The sequence below is a fragment of the Orycteropus afer genome, unplaced genomic scaffold (genome assembly GCF_000298275.1).
Source record: "Orycteropus afer afer isolate SDZICR_OR568_19922 unplaced genomic scaffold, OryAfe1.0 scaffold00685, whole genome shotgun sequence".
NCBI lineage: Eukaryota > Metazoa > Chordata > Mammalia > Tubulidentata > Orycteropodidae > Orycteropus > Orycteropus afer.
The window spans coordinates 815,993-832,065 of record NW_006922272.1 but is presented as its reverse complement, the minus strand read 5'-3'; the positions used below and the strand labels follow the sequence as shown (position 1 = coordinate 832,065).

Here is a 16,073-nt window from a genome sequence, read left to right as displayed (position 1 = left end):
TCCATGTGTCTCCTTTTTTGGTATTTTCACATAAATTCTTCTGCTAGTTGGGGTTTAGTCCACTTTTGTATCCTTCCCTTTAAGGCTCAGGGGTCCAAGATTATCTTCTGTGTCTGCGTTAATTGGTTTCCCTTTTCTTTGTTGAAGAGGGTCTGTGCAGTCCTTCTGCCTAGTCCGCCATCTTGCCAGAACTAGCCCAATACAGAAGTATTTTGAATTCCTCATCAAGTAGTTTGACCATATCTTCCTCAGGAAGAGATGCCGCTTTATTTTGCCCATTTGTTAGAGCCACTTTATCCTGTTTCTTTGAATGATTAGTTATTATGTGCTATCTTAAGGCCTTAAGGTGAGTGAATGTGACAGAGTAGGTTCTTTCCTTGATATTGGGTGACAAGGACTGTGTATTCTGCGTGCCTCTACAGCCTTTGTGGAATGGTGGGGTCCTTCAGGGTTGGTGCATGCTCTGGAGGTCAGGGAAGGATGCCTCTGTAGGTGCTGTGACAGAGCACTTCCCAAATGGATGGGATAGGCCCTCTGTGCATGCACAAACTGGCATCTCAGTAGATGGTGAAGGATCAAGGGTCAGCGCATGTGCAGTTGGCCTGCTGGAACTGTCGGGGTGAGGGATGTGTGACGCTGCAGATGGGCAGACATTGGATGAAGGTGCTAAGAATTCCTGCCCATTGCTAGGCAGAGGCACATATGGAACTTATTGGTATGTGACAAACGTTGCTGATGAGGTGAAGTGCCTGGCAGGCACATTACCAGTTGTGTGTGCATAGTCACACCAGTCACCAGTTTATAGGCACTGTGGGTGCACTTCCATCGTTGCCAGGTGGTCATAGTGAGGTTCTATGGATCACTGGTCACCAGACAAAGGCACCAGAACTCTCACCACTTGCTGGGGCAATAGGGAGTAGGGAGAGGGGTTGTGCACTACCAGTCACCAGGCAAGTGGCACAGGAACACATGCCACCAGTTGCAGAAGGAGCGAGGCTGCAGAGGAGGATAGGTGAGATAGGGGCACTCCTCCAGTTACCAGTTGGTGGTGGGGGAACACGTAACATTGATTGTCAGGGCAGTGGGGTGTTGGCAGGCAAGAGTCCTCACTAATATTCAGTGGGGCAGTGGGAGTGGGTGCTCACCAAGCAATCCATGGGAGTAAACACTGCCGGCCTTTAGGGGAGCAGTGTGGCAGCAGTCGGGAGTGTATGCTGCTAAGCACCGGGGCAGCAGGGCTGAGTGTGCAATACATAATCCACTAGAATGTGTGTGCCACTGGCCATCGGGGAAGCAGGGTGGTGGTGGGCTCAAGTGCACTCACCAATTGCCAGGGTGGTGGGGGCAGGGTGTTGACACTTGAGCCACAGGAATACAAGCTACAGGCCACCAGGGGAGAAAAACAGTGGGGAGCAGTGGAGGAGGGCATGCTGGGCATGCATGCTACTGTCTGTCTAGCAGCATGGGGATGTGTGCTGTGTACTGCTGGGCTGGGGAGGGTGATGGAGGGGCACCAGCTCACTGGGTGTGCGAGGGTGAGGGGCCACACTTCTGGTCACTGGGAAGGTGGGATGTTGGGGTGGTAGGAAGAAGCGTACTCCTCCAGTTGCTGGCCACTGATGTGGGGCACTCCTTGCTGAATGTAGCCAGTGATCAGGGCCCTGCCCAAAACCAATACAAGGAGAAGGCGGTCCAGAGACCATCTCTCCAGGCATTGCTCCACAGACCCTCCCTTTTGTGAGCACTTTCAACTGAAACAATCAGGGACCACTGTGGTCAGTAGTTCTTGTTTTCCAGTTCCCTTCCTGCCCTGTTGTCACCTGTATCCCTGGATCTCTTGTCCATCTTCCTGCACTTTCCCTCCTTAGATATGGTTCATGTTCTGCTCACTTGCTTCACTCTGGATTTGCTTACACTGTATCTCTGTCTTCCACTGGGTATTCCACGACGTTGCCTCCCTATGCTCCTCACCCAGAAATACTGATTGCTTTGGCTCAAGATGGTCATGGTGTGCCAAGCCAGGTGGCCAGGCCCCTACGATCCATATGTCTCCTTATTCACTATTTTCATCCAGTTTCTCCTTCCATTTGGTGTTCTATCTAATTCTTCACCCTTCTGTTTGCTACTCAGGGTTCCAAGACTGTCATATGTATCTGTTTTATTAGCTTTCTCTTGTCTTTGCTGCAGGAGCATGGGATCGTATGCCTGACTAACCCGGCACCTTGGATTATACTTGAAAATTCATTCTTAAAGTCTCTTGGTAAATGACTCCTCCTTTATGAAGCTTTTCCCCTACCTTTTCCCTTTAGGTGCCCACAACACATTGTTAATACCTCTCTGAGAACTTGACATGTTGCCTTTTTTGAGAGTTATTTGTGTTCTTATCTCCTCTGCTAAATTATAATCTTCTTGAGGTCAGAGGCTCATGGACTCATCCCCACTTGTACATCTACTGGCATATCCAAAACCCAACTCTTGATTTTCATCTACACTCCTCCAAACTTACTCCGCCTTTAGTTTTCCCCATTTAGTAAAGGTACCTCCATTCATCCAGCCATGCTGCTCATCATTTTTGAAATCATCTTTGATTCCTCTTTTTTCTCACATCCTTTCCATCAGTGAACTTTAACAATGGTTTGAATCACCATCATCTTTTACCTGTTCTATTAGACTCCTGCTTGCAGTCTTGCATTCTGCACCCCTCACTGTGTGCTAGCATGCACTGCTACTCAGCAGCCAGAGTGTTCACCTATACTTTTTAAGCTTTATTATATCTCACCACTGCTTAAAATGTGCGATAGCTTACCACCATGCTTAGAATAAAATCCAAAATCCATACCAGATGGGGCCCTACTCATTCCCTACTATTCCCTGCTCTGCTCACTGTGGTCCAACCTCATTGCTGTCCTTGCTGTTCCTCACAAGGGCCTGGCACTCACTTCTCCCAAGATCTTTGCTATTCTTTCTCTCTGTGGAACACTCTTTCTCTTGACAGTCACATGATACATTCCTTTAAACCCATTAAGCCCCTGTTTATTTTCTCATGTTCTTTGGGTCAATGGTAAATGTCACTTCATCAGAAACATCTTTCCTGACTATCCTAACTAAAAGAACATCCCATTATTTCTTTGTCACTGTCTATACCTTGACCTTTTTAGTTCTATGAGGGCAGGAACTTTGTTTTGATCACTGTTCTAGTCTCAGAACATGAATAGCATACAGCAAGCACTTAATGAATGAATATTGTTAAACATGGGAGCTCTGGTAGCATAGTGCCTAAGGCACTTGACTGCTAACCAGAAGGCTGGCGGTTCAAACCCACCAGCCACTCCTCGGAAGGAAGGTTGGGCAATCCTACTTCCGTAGTGATACTGCCTCGGAAACCCAAGGAGGGGTCGCTATGAGTCGGGGCCGACTCGACGGCAAATAACAACAACAACAACATTGTTAAACATATGAATAAACTCTTTTGTATGTCCTGATGTTTCCTGCCCTGTTCTTTGGTCATCATGTAGTATGAAAATATATTTGCTGAACTGAATTTTTACCTACATTCTAAAAATTATATAAGAGGAAAAACAAACATGTTTTCATGTTTCAAACTTGCTTGTAGAGAAATAAAGATTGTAGAGAAGCTGCTATAATATAGCTTGGCCTTTTATTTCTTGGTTCTGACATGATGGACCTCTCTGTTAGCTGTTATCAAGTCAGCTCAACTGACGGCAATCATATCTCTAACAAAACAAAATGTTGCCTGATCCTGTGTCATCTCCATGATTGCTGGTATACCTGAGTCTATTGTAGGAGCTCTGGTAGCGTAGTGCTACCAGACTGCTAACCAGAAGGCTGGCGGTTTGAACCCACCAGCCACTCCCCGGAAGGAAGGTTGGGCAATCTACTTCCGTAGTGATACTGCCTCGGAAACCCAAGGAGGGGTCACTATGGGTCAGGGCCGACTCAACGGCACATAACAACAATTGTAGTGGCTATTGTGTCGATCCAACTCAGTGAGGGTTTCCCTCATTTTTGCCCGCCCTCTATTTTACCAAGCATGGTGTTTGTCTTAGTTATTTAGTGCTGCCTGCTATAACAGAAATACCACAACTGAATGGCTTGAACAAACAGAAACTTGTTCTCTCAAACATTAAGAGGCTAGAAGTCCGAATTCAGGGCACCAGCTGTAAGAGAAGGCTTTCTCTCTCTGTTGACTATGGGGGAAGGTCCTTGTCCCCTTTCAATATCTGAGAGTCTGGCATCCCTTGGAGATCTCCATATGTCTTGGTATTAATCTTCATCTGGGTCTAGGAAGTTGTTAGCACTGGGACCCCGGGTCCAAAGTAAGCACCCTACTCCCAGGTCTCCTTTCTTGGTGTTAGTCAGCTCCCTCCTTCTCTGCTTGGTTCTCTCCTGTAAGATAAAAGGCGACAAAGGACATACCCCAGGGAAACAATCCCCCTCAAACCAGATCAGGGCTGTGACCTATGTAAGGCTGTTGCGTCCCATCCTAATCCCCTCACAACTGATTGGCTGATCATATCAGATCACATCAGGGGGGATGATTACATCATTACATAACTGCCAAATTATATCATTACAATACTGCTAAACAACTAAGAATCATGGCCCAGTCAAGTTGACACATATTTTGGGGGGACACAATTCAATCCATGGCAATGTCCTTTTCTACGATTGGTCTTTTGATGTGTCTAAAATAAGCAAGTTTAAGTTCTTGCCATTTTTGCTGCTAAGGCAAGACATTTTATTTGTATTTTTTCTAAGACTGGTTTGTTATTCTTTTGACAGTCCCTTGTATATTCAATATTCTTCACCAAAACCACTGTTTGACTGCATCATTTTTTCTCTTGTCTTCATTTTTCATTATTCAATTTTCATATGCATATGACATGATTGAAAAGAGCAAAGTACTGTATATCAAATTGAACATTTATTTTAAGGATGACGTTTCATCCATCCCAAACCCTTAAAGGCAATACTGTCCACACAGAGAGTATGTTGGCGGAGGTGGTGACGAGGGTACAGAGGTCGGGGACTAAAGTATTATAGACAGTATTGTTGTTGTTGTTATGTGCCGTCAAGTCAGTCCCGACCCTAGCGACCCTTCCTTGGGTTTCCGAGGCAGTATCACTACGGAAGTAGATTGCCCAACCTTTCTTCCGAGGAGTGGCTGGTGGGTTCAAACCGTCAGCCTTCTGGTTAGCAGTCAAATGCTTTAGGCACTATGCTACCAGAGCTCCTACAGAAAGTGTAGGTGTGAAGAATATCACCAGGAAGGTGACTGCCTGCCACAATGCCACAGAGTTAACTACGGCCAGTATACAGCTAAAGCCTCTTTGAGTTTCACCTAAGTTTTCCTTCCTCTTGCATTTCTCTCATTTTTACAGTACTGGCTTCTTAGAAATAGATCTTCCCTTTGTTTCTAGGTTTTTAATATCATAAGAACAAAAAAATCCCAAAACAAAAATAAAGCATTTAGTCTCATAATCATCTATATGAAACTAAATGGTCAAAAATTACTCTAAAGCAAGGAGGAGAAGGTGAGAGGGCAGGGACACCAGAGTACTGGAAATAGCATAACCAGAATGTAACGAATGGCAAGAATGACACATCGTGAAAAATATAACCAATATCACTGAATAATTTGTGTAGAAATTGTTAAATGGGAACCTAATTTGCTGTGTAAAATTTCACCTTAAACACAATAAAATAGTTTAAATATATACAGATAGCCTTGAATCACCTACTCTCTCTTGTCTCACATACAAGAGGGCAGTATTTTTTTTCTTTGCCATCCAATGTATGTATTCATGTTAAAGCATATATCTAGAACAGTATAAATTCATTTAACCAAATTTAAATGGTCATTCCCAAATTAATTTTAAATTATTTGCTGGTTCTCTTTCAGAATTTCCTTGAGTCCCTCCTTTTATATTAAATCCCTACATTTAGTGGCATCGATAACATCTTTTGACTGAAAAACACAACCATTAATCATAATGAATTGTAATTCTAATTTTACTTTTCTTGCACAGTGAGTACATTTTCTAATCCAGTGATTTGACTCTGTCTACACATAAGAATCACTTGCAAATCTTGGGGGGAAAAAAAAACTTCATAGTTTCATGAGGCATTCCAGTTAATTGGCCTAATAATGTATTAAGTGCTCTGTTCTACCTCCTAGTTCACTTCATAGTTCCTGGAGTGTTAAAAGGTTGAAAGTAGCCATTCAAGGAATAACAACTGATCTCTATTCACCTGGAGAAAGGGAGAAAGAAGCAGAGTCAGAACAGGAGAAGGATATGGAACATAAGACCTGAAGAACTACACGGTGCCTGGCTACCATCACTGAACCTTTTGATCAAGGATTCTACAGAGGAATCCTGATCAAAAGGGGGGAAAAGCAGGATAGAATTTCAAATTCTCATGGACTCCAGACTTTCTGGAGCCATAAAGCCTGGCCAAACCTCTGAAACTATTGCCTGAGATAATCTTTAAACCTTAAACCAAAAGTATCCCCTGAAGTCTTCTCAAAACCCAACAGTAATTTAGCTTAACTAGGAGCTCTCTGGTAGCATAGTGGCTAAAAGCACTTGACTGCTATCCAGAGGGCTGGCGGTTCAAACCCACCAGCCACTCCTCGGAAGGAAGGTTGGGCAATCCTACTTCCGTAGTGATACTGCCTCGGAAACCCAAGGAGGGGTCGCTATGAGTCGGGGCCGACTCGACGGCACATAACAACAACAACTGTAAAAAATATCTGCCTTGAGCATTATGCTCTTTTAAGAACTATCTATACGGGATCAATGTGACAACAGCAACTCAAAACAAAAAAACAAAAAATGAAACTGGAAACTTAGAGAGCAGTGAACTTATGTTAATGGGGAAGGAACAGCTCAGAGAAGGAGGTGAGAATGGTCGCTGAACTATACGTGTAGAAATGGTTGAATCGGTGTATGTTTTTGCTGCATATATTCTCAACAACAAAATAAATACTATTAAAACAAACAAAAACACTTCTGTGGTAGTTGTGCGTCAGCTTGGCTGGGCTTGCTTTTGAGTGGCTGGGCAGCTGAATGTAGTTATTCCCCATGATGAGACACAGGTATTCAACTTCATGGTGGGGTCTATTGGAGCAGTTTAGGAGCTGAATTAGGGATGTGGTCTGCTTCCAGTATATAAGAAGAAGCACTGAGAAAAGTCTTGGAGCTTTACGGCACACTTGGACCCAGCATGTAGCCAAGTCTTCATTCAGCAGCCTGCCATGTTTCCTGCGAATCTTGGGACTGCCTCTGGACGTGAAGTAGTGGCCTGCCATGTTGTTTGGTAATCTTGGGACTGTGCCATTTTATTTGTTGACCTTGGGTTTGTCAGCCTCAGCAGCCAGCAGTTGCCTGAGTGAAGAGATGCCCATAGCTCCAGTGGGCCGGGAGCAAGAGACAGAGCTGAAGCCCAAGGTCGAGGGGTCTTCACCTAGCTCCTAGAGCTTAGCACTTTGAACTCGGACTTCTAGCCTCCTAAACTGTAAGAGAATAAATCCCTGTTTGTTAAAGCCATCCATTTGTGGTATCTTCTGTTAGAGCAGCACTGAAGGTTAACCAAAACAACTTTGTAAAAATACCAATTCCCAGGACTTACTCAAGATCAAATCAGTATCTCTGAGGCACAGAGAGAGGCAGAAGAATTTATTTACTTATTTTTAAGTTTCCCAGGTGATTCTAATGTGCAATCCACACTTGAGAACCACTGCTCTTAAAATATGCTATTAAGATATACTACTATGGGTCCCAAAGAGATAATGCAGTGATAAGAATAGTAGCAAGAAGACCTGAAGTTGAAATTTTTGCTATGGTTAGTCCACCAAGCTGATCATTTTCCTGTGGATAAGTAGTCTACTTGAATACTACATTACACAACTGGATGCAATGATTACTTTGGATATGACTCAAAACATAAATTAACAAATTAATTAGGATTTAAATATAGTCTAAAGAAATTATTAGTCAAAGATCTTATTCATTTGCAATGTCATTTTTAGTAATCTATGGCTTACAGAGTTACATTATTTTGTAACATTCTTTCCCCTTCCCCATCTTTTACTGTAATTAATGCTGCAAACTCAAGGTAGGGAAAAAAGTCTTCGTTCTATTTCTCTAAGAAGTGATTCATTAAATGGTTTTTTGCTGGTGGGTGATGAAGAAGAAGAAAGTTGAAGGGTAGTTACGATCCATGCACATCTAGACAGTCTACAAAGGGAATGGGTGAGGAACCTAGGTGTTTAATGAAGAGGTAAAGCTAGTCAAAAAAAAAAAAAACTTAGGCAACCAAGATGCAACAGTAACTGGGTATTGTCTCACTGCAATGGCACTACTGCAACATTCTTCTTATGTACTTTTCCAGCACACTATTTTGTTTATGTTGAATTTTTCCATTAGTAATTGCCTACAAGAATTTCTAAATGGAACACTTATTGACCAAAAGCAGAAAGTTGACAGCTAAAGAGCAAAGTTATGCTCCATGTATGCTTTGAGGTGATCATAATTTGGATAAATCAATACATAATGGTTTAGTTGAGGAAACAACTACATTGGCTGGTATGTTGTTCATCATTTTCTGTAACATAAACATATCTTTTTCCAGTTCTATTATTTTCTGAGCACTTCATAAAATGGTATTTTATTCAGGTAATTCTTCAAAACAACTGTTGCCAGGACCTAAATTGGCATTGGAAGTAAGCAAACCAAAACAAAAAAACAGATTATTTGAAAAGAGAGAGAGAGAGAGAGAGAGAAAAGAATCTTAGTATTACATAAAGCACTGGACAGCTTCCAAGTGATTTAAACATCTATGTCCTAATTACCTCAATATGGTTTTTCTGTCAGGAGCGTCAACATTACCTTTGGGAATTGTGAAGCGGTCTTTTTGTAGTAAATTATAATTTCTCAATGATTATTATTAGATTAGGTATTAGCAATTTACTGGTGTATATATATATATATATATAATTTATTACTGTCTGAATCTTGATCTTAAAATAATTAACAACGTTCCACCAACTAACAACGCCTCCTATATGATGAATTAGAATATAATTTCTAAATCATTATTAGTGTGGGTACTTTTCTTTGATATTTTTGTTTTACTCCTGAAAAATAAAAAAAGATATTTCTAAAATCCTAAGTTTTCTTTTAAAATTCTTGAGCACTTTGCAAACTGAATTGACAACACTGAGACATTATTGCTTCCTCAAGAGCTTAAATACTGCACTCTATCCTCATCAAGCTTTTTTTCTAAGATCTAAATTCTGTAGTTCTGAATTTTCATTCCTATAGATTCTGCTTATGTATTATCTTCATTTTTCAAAGGTAATTGTAATATTCATTTGTTGGTAGGAACATTCTTTGGAGAGAGAAATACTCAAAAGAATTCCTGATTTTGTATTTCCCCCAATTCAAGAATCTATTGTTTAGAAGACAAACCCATGAGTTTTACTGCACAGTCATTGGAAGCCTGTTTTTTTCAAAACTTAAAAAAATAAAAAAAGTTAATGTAGAATTTTTAGTTTTTTCTTTTGAATTGGCATCAGTATAAGCCTGTTACATTTGATAGGAAGTTTTCCTGTGTTCACAAGATTCATTCCCTTTTGGACTGTTTTCCTACTACATCTTCAAGCATAACCCTCACTAGGAGTTACAGAAAAGGTAAGTGTAAAGAAGATACACAACTTTACTTTGACCGTTAAGCAACAAAGATAAAGATAGTAAGGAAGACCAAGACAAGACGAAAATGAAACCCTTCTTGTGCAACCAGGCTCATTACAAAGCTCAATTAATTCAGACTGAGGACAATGCTTTTTGTTAGTTTTTTTCCAAGTTCCCCTCTTTCTGCCCCTTGTGTTTTCTTTTTTGCTTGTGATTCAGAAAAGTTTTCAGGGAAGGAATAGTTTGTAAATTTCACGTAAGTTTTCTATTTTTAGTGTTTTATCGTTCTCCAAACCCCCCAATGTCCCCAGACACTCAGGAAGTTACTAGGCTCCCTTTACACCTTTTTGAGGCTCTACTTCACGAAAACCAGGAGTCCTTTGTCCTCAGGGGGGGAAAAATAATGAACTTACACAGCACTTTGCATTTGATTCCAGGACATCTGTCAACTTCCCAAAGCTCATCTTTGGACACCAAGTTATAATGTGAGTCTAGCGATAAAAGGTAAGGAATTCCCAGCGCCTTTCAAGGAGCTAAAAGACCCCTCTGTTTCCTAACGAAGGTAATTTCAAAGGCAGCCAGTTCAAGTTCGGACCTTGGCCGCAGGTGTAAATATGTTCTGGCTACCCACAGGCTTAATCCTGAGAAAAGTTAACTTTTGGCTCCCTGCATTTCACCAAACCTCGTCCGGTAGGCGCCGGACCTGCGCTTGGCTGTAGCCTCAAAATCTAAGACCTGGTAGGACAGGTGTGTAAAAAAAAAGTATATGGGCACCACCTGGTCCCCGCACACAAACCCAATCTAACGAACGGAGCCCACCGGCTCCCCGACGTACTTACTCCTAATTTGAGTATGACCTCAGATGTCTCATCTCCTTCCAGTAACGCGAGCACAACACAACCACACCCCGCGAGAGATCTAACACTGATGTTGCTCTTCAACCTGAGGACCTCCGCAAAAGCGAGGCGGGAAAATCTCCCCCGCTTACCCTGTCCGGAGCCCCAGCGTGCGCGGGGTGTTCTTACCTTGGGGTTGGTCAGGAGCTGGTGCTCATCGCTGTGCAGTAGCGCCCTGGAGTTGGACTCAGAGTTGTTCACGTACACCTGGACGCAAGGGTACTGAGAGATGCCCCTGCAGTCGGCGCCACAGGTGAAGGTGCACTCGAACACCTCGCCGATTTGCTGCACCGACAGCACAGTGCAGTTGGCCGCCGTGGCTTGTAGATCCTGCAGCGCGGGACTAAGCCAGCAGAAGCCGAAGATGAAGAGCGACACCACACCGGAGATGATGAGAAACAAGCCGAGCCGGATGCTCTTGTCCTCGGCTTCCGTGTACTCGTAAGCCACCCGGAGCTTCGCCATCGCCCCCCACTCTCGGCGGCTGGCGCGCTTCCCCCCGCCCCCTCCCGCCCCCGGCGCAGAGCCCGACTGCCTCGGGCGGGAGGAGCCGCCGTCGCCGCCTCGCGACAGCAGGGGAGTGGGCGGCGAGGGGGAGCACGCGAGAACAAAGGGGCTGAAGCCTGCTGCACCCCCGGCGGCGGCTGCCGGCCCCCCACCTCACCCCCAGCCGCCGCCCGGGCCCCGGAGGCTCACGGTGCAGCTGCTGCTTCAGAGTCTCCGCCACCCCGGGGCGCGAGCCGCGCACGGGCTGCTCCAGACTCCAGCGCCCCCTGCCAGCCGCCACCCCCGTGCTCTCCCCGCCTTCCCTACCCCGCCTCCTCTCTCCGGGTGTCTCCCGGTCTCCATCACCTGCTAGGCACTCCTTCGCCTGCTCGCGGGCCGGATGTCCCGAGGGTTAGCGCTGCGGGTCTAGCCCAGAGGCTCCCCTGCTTTGGAGGCTGTTCCGCCCGCCCCCTCCCAGCGTCGACCCCCGCCGGCCTGGCCTGCCCCGCCCGGGGGCGTCTCCTGTAGGCGAGCTACAGGCGAGAACCCGGAGTAGCGAAGGCTTCTGCTCAGGATCCTGTTTAAATCCTCCCAGAAGAGGTCCGTGATGCAAGCTTAGGATCAGTATAGCTTAACCACAGTGAAAGTTTAAAAAATAAAAGGGAGGTGGGGGCTGGGGAGTGCAAGTAGAGTGGCGGAAATCTTGATCTCCAAACGGGTGATTTTTCAGCGAGAGGGAGAATGAGCCACGGGCCAACCGCGGGCGCACCTTGGGCAGCAGGTACCGGTGGCCATCTGGGAGGACAAACCCGGGCGGGGTCGCGCTTACGGGTGGAAGCCCCCGGGCGAGAGGTGTGTGCTAGGGTGAACCCAAGGGTGGGCTGCTACTGCAGGTCCCCACGCTGCAAACGGGCGCGAACTATGCAGGAGACGTGAGCCGGCCGCAGCTTCGCAGCCGCTGCAGCAGTAAGAGTGGTAACTGACGGGCCGCCGAGTACCCGGCCCTCCCAACCACCTTGTGCCATGCACTAGCCCCCAGGTCCCAACCTGGCCTGCAGGGTGGCAAGGTTGGAGTGAAACATGCTGTGAGTCAGATCGAGTTTGATATGGAGCAATGCGTGTGGTGACGGAAATCTGCAACTGCCAAGCCAAGGAAACTTGCTGCCTGGATCCTGGGTGGACCTCGCTGCCACTTGTCTCTAGAAGTCGGATAGACCACAACTATATCTAAGACTGGGACCTAAGGAAACAGGTGTCTGTCGAGTCTTGGAGCCCTGGGAGGAGACATCGCTTTTCCCATTAAGGCTGACCTCTCTCGCTTAGTGGCGCTCGAGAACAGAACCTTTTCTGTTCTGTTTGTAGATAAGCTTTGAAAGGGCTGTGCAGGGCGACCACGGTGTGCAAACCCACTTTTGGACAGGTACCGTTTCTAGAGCTGCGTTCTGCTGTCTCCTTCCCATTGCTTCCTCCACCCTCGCCCCGCTCTTGCATGTCTTAAGCCTCTACTTTTCCGTCTTTTTTAAAAGTTTGTAATTTTTTGAAACCACACTTTTCGTAAAATCAAACTTGAAAACTATTTCGACCTGTGTATTTTAAAATAAAATGTTTGTTTACTTCTTTGCAAAATATATGTAAATATTTTTCTTAGTGTGCAAGTCCCAAATAAATATACTCTTAAATTCAGTTATGTTTCCAATGAATATGGAAACACCTAATCATACGATTCTTGACCTCTTTCCTAGGCTTAAAGGATTACTTAATTGGTTTTGAGTACCTTCCAGCTGCAGTTCTTTTACTTTGAAGTACTACATTACTTACGTGATAGGTAACAGAATTTCCAAGGAGTGGGGAAATCAACTTTAATTTCAGGAAAACACACTTTTCCTGAATACATTATGAAGATGCAGGGTTTGGAAAACTTCCAAATGAAGACGACGCTTTGTACTTGAATACCTTTCAAATTATGAGACAGCTTTTTCTTTCTTTCTTAAGAATTACATTGCTTTCTTCCTTTTCTGTTGGCATAAACACAATTGTTAGTGATTACATTACCTGAAAGGAAAAATGAGTTTAATAGTTGAAACAGTTTGTGATTACAAACCTTCACTTGGAATCTTTGTCCTATTGAAGGTTATAAGAATCTTTCTTTTCAAGGCTGAAGCCCCTACTCTGAGGTAGTGAGGAGCCTCCAGATCTAATGACTCTGCTTCAGTGTGCTGAAGGATGGGACTGTGAGGCAGAATTCTTATTAATGCCCTGAAAACACAGGGAAGGGAGGGACTCGATAAGAATAATTTGATAAATAAGATACCTTTTTCGAATTGCAAAGCTCAACGAGTTCTGTGAACGAACCCTCTGTCTCCAAACTGAAGCAAGATGGTTTTCTAAGTCTAAGGAACACATAGCAGAAACTTCTGTCTCAATTTAACCTAAATTCTTAAGGACTTTTAAATCTCTTTTTTTCTACTCCTGCATTAGTTTCTTTCTTTACAGTTATTCTTAAAGTATTTGAAGAAAACAGTTGCCATCAGCATTATGTTCTTTAAACAGCATTTATTTTTCTCCTATTTTTAAATTAGCTTTCTTGTTTCCTCTAAACTTCCTTATTAGTATATTTCTTGAGAGTCAAACATATAAAACACATAAAAACCTTCACAAATTAAATCAATTTTTATCATTAATGGATTATTGGTAATGTTTGCTATTAATTTCCTATGCTAAAGGGGGGGCTAGCTTATCATATGCCTAAGGAAGATTGGATAAGGAAATTTGTTTCAGAAAACAGGTCATCATTGTCTGAGAAGTCAGAATAGTAATAAGAACCTTAAAGACCTCAGAAGTGCTAAACTCTGAGGTCGCTTAGCATCCTCTCTTCTCTATGGAGCAGAGGCAGCACAAAAAATGCATGTCTTCCCTTAACCGTCCTTCCTCTGCATAGTGTTCCACCAATTAAGATAAAAAACGTAATACTCAGAACCAGACTATCTGATGTACATAATTGTCTGCAGCAGTGTTTCCAGGAGAATTGTGGCCAAGCCTTAAGTTCCATTTAAAAAAAAAAGAAAGAAAAACTACCTAAATAAGGGTCATTAAAACCATTATTGTATAAGTTGTTCTTATGAACAGTAGTCCTGTAAAAGGTCCTGAGACTGATTTCAAAGTTGCAATATACAAGTTCATGTGCAATTATGCTTTTATTAAAAGATTCTGAGAAAGAATTATCATAAGGAGGGCTCTGGTATCCTAGGAATGGAAGGGAATTCAGAGCATTTGACAAATTTATGGATTTCTTGCCATGCTCCATTGTGAATGTTAGATATATATTATTAGCCTCAGAATTTTAAGTTTCAAATAAATTTTCTATGTGGCCACTATTTTTTCTAATTATTTTTATTTATAAACTTTACCTGTTACATGGGCATATAATTATTACTGAGAACACTACTAATGTTTCTAGGTATCTGTAATTGTAACATATTGGAACTGAAAGGGATCTTAAATATCACCTAGTTCAACATCAACCAAGTAACTCCTGAAGACTGCATACTGTTTGAAGTAGTAAAGAATGATTATTAAAAATATTTATAGAGTAAGTTCAAATATATGTTTCCATGCAGCTTTTGTAATTGCAATTGAGGAAAGAAAGAAAAAGGCACAGGTAGTTACTTCGCATTTATAAATTCAGAATTCTGTCCTGGAAGTGCTGACTGTTGCTGTTAGGTGCCGTCAAGTTGGTTCTGACTCCCGTTGACACTACATACAACAGAAGGAAACACTGCCCAGTCCTCACAGTTGTCGCTGTGTTTGAGCCCATTGTTGCAGCACTGTGTCAAACCATCTTACTGAGGGGCTTCCACTTTTTCTCCTGGCCCTCTGCTTTACCAAGCTTCATGTCCAAAATACGTAAGATGAAGTCTTGTGCCATCCTGACATCTAAGGAGCATTTGTGGTTGTATTTCTTACAAGATACATTTGTTCATTCTTCTGGCAGTCCATAGTATATTCAGTAATATTTGCTAACACCATAACTCCCTAGCCTGCCTTATTCACTGTCCAGCTTTCACATGCCTATGAGGCAACTGAAAATACCATGGCTAGGGGCAGACATATCTTAGTCCTCAAAGTGACATTTTAGCTTTTGAACACTGTAAAAAAGATCTTTTGCAAAAGAGTTGCTCACTGCAATATGTTGTTTGATTTCTTGACTGCTGCTTCCATGGGTGTTGACTGAGGATCGAAGATGAAATCCTTGACAACTTCAATATTCTGTTTATCATGATATTGTTTATTGGTCAATTATGAGGATTTTTATTTTATGTTGAGGTGTAATCCATACTGAAGGCTGTAGTCTTTGATCTTCTTCAGTAAGACCTTCAAGTTCTCTTTGCTTTCCACAAGCAAGTTTGTGTCATCTGTATATCCAGGTTGCTAATGAGTCTTCCTCCAATTGTGACGCTGTGTTCTTCTTCATATAGTCCAGCTTCTTAGGTTATTTGGTCAGCATACAGATTGAGTAAGTAGGTGAAAGGGTACAACCCTGATGCATACTTTTCCAGATTTAAAACCACACAATAACCCCTTGTGGTTTAATGACTGCCTCTTGTTCTATGTACAGGTTCCATATGAGCATAATTATTCTGGAATTCCCACTCCTTGCAATGTTATCCATAATTTTTTATGATCCACAAAGTCGCCTTTCACATAGTCAATAATACATAGGTAGACATTTTTCTGGTATTCTCTACTTGGAGCCAAGATCCATCTGACGTCAACAATGATGTCTCTCATTCCATATGCTCTTCTAAATCTGGCTTGAATTTCTGGCAGTTCCCCATTAATGTACTACTGAAAATGTTTTTTGAATTATCTTAGCAAAATTTTACTTGTGATATTAATGATGGTTTGATAACTTTTACTTTCTGTTGGATCACCTTTCTTTGGAATGGAATAAATATGGACCTCTTCCAGTTGGTTG

The 16,073-nt window shown here is 43.0% G+C and overlaps 1 protein-coding gene across 1 annotated transcript in view; it reads right to left on the bottom strand.

Annotated features, from left to right (window-relative positions):
• Positions 1 to 11,077, bottom strand: part of KCNMB4 (potassium calcium-activated channel subfamily M regulatory beta subunit 4) — a 192,475-nt gene extending 181,398 nt beyond the window's left edge. The window contains exon 1 of the mRNA XM_007956919.2: positions 10,742 to 11,077. Within this exon, the coding sequence (XP_007955110.1) occupies positions 10,742 to 11,077 (336 nt within the window). The remainder of the gene's footprint in view (positions 1 to 10,741) is intronic.
• Between the last annotated feature and the right edge of the window lie 4,996 nt (positions 11,078 to 16,073).